Source organism: Pan paniscus, chromosome 12 (assembly GCF_029289425.2).
Source record: "Pan paniscus chromosome 12, NHGRI_mPanPan1-v2.0_pri, whole genome shotgun sequence".
Classification (NCBI taxonomy): domain Eukaryota; kingdom Metazoa; phylum Chordata; class Mammalia; order Primates; family Hominidae; genus Pan; species Pan paniscus.
The window spans coordinates 37960238-37963887 of NC_073261.2; the positions used below are offsets into that span (position 1 = coordinate 37960238).

Genomic DNA, 3650 nt, shown 5'->3' on the forward strand with positions numbered 1-3650 from the left:
GTTTATTTATTTAGCATGTGCTTCTTTTTCTTCTAACTATAACAGAGTCTGGCTGAGTAAAGACTCTGGAGACATTTGATGACCCTCCCTCTTTGGCACTAGTAGGGTCCTGGCCACTCAGGACCAGTGAGGACAGAACTGAGGAAAGTCGACCTAGGATCCCAGGCCCTGCGCTACGGCTTTGGTCTCTCAGACTTTTACCCTGGCTGAAGTGTTCCTGAAGGATTTGTTCCACCTTGAACTGGGCTGACCAGCAAGAAGGAACTATGTGCATGCAGCCTATTTACACTGGGAGGGAAGGAGGAAAGTGTAGCAGGAAATAGAAGATGGGTGGCAAAAGTCTCCCCTAAAAGCCACCTAACTCTTAGGATGACTAAAGCTTCATCCCATGTGGAAACATGGGGACAATGCCTCTGGGCTATTCCATCTGAGGGGAGAGAGCTGGGGTATGTATACTCCTACTCCTGTTATCATCTACTGATAGTGTCTCTCTTAGTCTGTTGTGTCTTGGTATAACAGAATGCCTGAAATTGTAATTGATAAAGAGCAGACAATTATTCTCTCACACTTCTGGAGGATGGGAAGTCTAAGATCAAGGAAGTGTCAGATTAGGAATCAGTTTATCTACTTTCAAGATGGCACTATGACTCCTGAGTCCTCCAGAAGGAAGGAAGTCCATGTCCTAGCATGACTGAAGAGCAGAAAAGAGAGAGAGAGAAACCCTACTCCCACAAATGGGAAAGAGCAAGGACTCACTCTCAGGAGCCTGCAACCCCCACACCCCAAGCATGGAAAGAATAGAAAATCTTGACTCTCTTCAAAGGAAATTCCAAGCACCTACCTAGCCTTAAGACGTAAGTAAGTAACGTGATAAGCAAGGAAGTAAAAACAGCCTAAAATGGCCAAATAAGCTAGACTCAGAAGATGGTGGGTTCCCCTATAGAAACTGAAGGTGACATTTTAGTATATGTCTCTGAGGTGTTTTTGAGGAAACAAGACCCCCTCCAAATGAATCTGCCAGCACATAGATCTCACAAAAGGGAGAACTGGGGACTGAGCTCTGACCATGGTACTTTGTTCTAAATATCTTACAGAGGGGTCTGGTAAAAGTCATATCCATAAACCTGAGCTAATTCGTCTCTTCTGCTGAACCCAAATTTTTAAACAAAGCTTTTCTTCCTTAGCCAATTGTAAATTAGAAATCTTGTAATCCACCCTTGATCTGTAAGCCCCTGTTTCAAGATATCCTGCCCTTTTAGGCCAAAACCAATATGTGACCTCCATGTATTAATTTTCAATTTGACCTGTAACTTCTGCTTTCCTGAAATTTACTCCTGCCTTAAAAAACCCTTACCTGCAAGCCATCAGTGAGGCCAGGATTTGAATCTTAGCTGCCTGATTCTCTTTACCTGATGCCCTACAAACAAACAAACAAACAAACAAACAAACAAACAAACCTTTACTTTCTCCTGCTGCAAACTCAGTGTGAATATCTGATCTGACTGAGCTGAGTGAGTGGACTCCAGTTTGGTTCCACAGCACAAGCCCTGTTTATAGTGGCATTTATCCACTCATGAGGGCAGAGCTCTCATGACTTCAACACTTCCCATTAGGCCCCACCTCCCAATTCTGTTGCTTTGAGATAAATTTAAAAACAGATGGGTTTTGAAGGACACAGTGAAACCATAACACTGCCCAAAGAGAGGGCCATTCGAGCCCCTGTGGTCTGCTATGCATGCAGGCAGAGCTGCCTTCTCCAGGTTCAGAAAGAGCAATGAGGGGCATAGATGGCCATTGGAAGTCAGCAGCAGTACAGCGAAAGGGAAAGGCATAGCCTGTAGACAGGGATTGCAATCTTGATATATTTTCTATTTAGTTTCCTTTCTAAAAACAGAATAATTTCATGCTAACAGAAGTGTTGTAAGTACAGCACAAAGTGCTTTCTTCCAATTGAGTGCATATTGTATTTTTAAAAAAATAATCTCCATCTCCATACACGAATAAAATACATTACTCCATCTAGTCCTCAGGAATATTTCGAATTTTGACAATTAACTCAAAAAAGTTCTTTGTAACCAAACAGCCTCCAGGAAGAAACACTTATTTACGGACAAATCTGTGATGCCTTGGTCCGACCTGGGACACTGGGGACACTGCCCCTGTGCTGAGTTACTGAGATGAGCCAGCCCTGCAGCTGTGCCCAGCCTGCCCTATCCCCTGCTGACTTGCATGTTCCCAGAGCACAGCCCCCTGCCCTGAAGACTTATTAATAGGCTGGTCGCACCCTGTGCAGGAGTCAGTCCCAGCCAGGACACAGCATGGACATGAGGGTCCCTGCTCAGCTCCTGGGGCTCCTGCTGCTCTGGCTCTCAGGTAAGGAAGGAGAACACTAGGAATTTTCTCAGCCAGTGTGCTCAGTACAGCCTGGCTCTTGATGGAAGCCTTCCTATAATATGACTAATAGTATGAATATTTGTGGTTATGTTTCTAATCGCAGGTGCCAGATGTGACATCCGGATGACCCAGTCTCCATCCTCCCTGTCTGCATCTGTAGGAGACAGAGTCACCATCACTTGCCAGGCGAGTCAGGACATTAGCAACTATTTAAATTGGTATCAGCAGAAACCAGGGAAAGCCCCTAAGCTCCTGATCTATGATGCATCCAATTTGGAAACAGGGGTCCCATCAAGGTTCAGTGGAAGTGGATCTGGGACAGATTTTACTTTCACCATCAGCAGCCTGCAGCCTGAAGATATTGCAACATATTACTGTCAACAGTATGATAATCTCCCTCCCACAGTATAACAAGTCATAACATAAATCACCCAGGGGAGCAGATGCATGAGGCTCAGCTGTCCCAGATGCCCCTTCTGGTGCCTTCGCCTGCTGAGAATGTTTCTCAAATTGCAGTCACACTTTGAAGTTCACTGGAGAGTTTTTGTAAAAGGGCCATGAAGGCCCACTCCATCGTAGCTGTCTTTCCTTGTCCTAATCCCCAGTATCATAGACAGGGCAATGCCTCTCCTGATTTCACTGAGAAGAAATGGTTACACCTGAGGAGTCTGAGTTGTAGCATCAGTTGGAATTCATGCAGCAATAGTGAGCCTCTCTAGGTATTCCAAGTAGGATTTTTTTTAAATACAAGATGTGAGAATCTAAACTACAGCCTTTTAAAGGCTTGCAAGTATAGTAGTCAAAGACACAAATACTAGAGAAGGGGAATTCTCTTCCGGAATCCAGAATGCATCTGATAGAGAAAGTACAACTGCCAATCATGTGGTCCTCAGACCTTTCTGAGAAGCCCATGGGTGGGGGTGCAGATGCTCTCAGCTGCCTAGAGGACTTCATCAGGTGCTTCTGCAGTCCTCACCTCGGTCCATATGTCTTGCTGCAGGTGTTGATGGATAGTATTGAATCCTCCTCTTCTTACTTCTCAATCTCAGGGCAGGCCCCACACTGGGCAACTCCACCAAAAACCAGAGAAGGCATAGGGTTTCTGGCAAATGTGCTTCCAGAATGACAGTGATGATGGGGAAGTGACAGCTGACGTCGTAGTGTGGTCATGTATCTCGACTCTCAGGATTTTTTCAGTGAAGTGATGGCCTCGGAATACACTTGGATGTACTTCCATATACTATGAGTAAATTTGA

The 3650-nt window shown here is 45.0% G+C and overlaps 1 gene segment (V, D, J or C); it reads left to right on the plus strand.

The window, feature by feature from the left end:
* Positions 1 to 2294: 2294 nt before the first annotated feature.
* On the plus strand, positions 2295 to 2805 carry LOC100979163 (immunoglobulin kappa variable 1D-33-like). The segment is given in 2 exon segments: positions 2295 to 2373; positions 2498 to 2805. Coding segments are annotated over 2 exon segments (363 nt in total).
* The last annotated feature ends 845 nt before the right edge of the window (positions 2806 to 3650 follow it).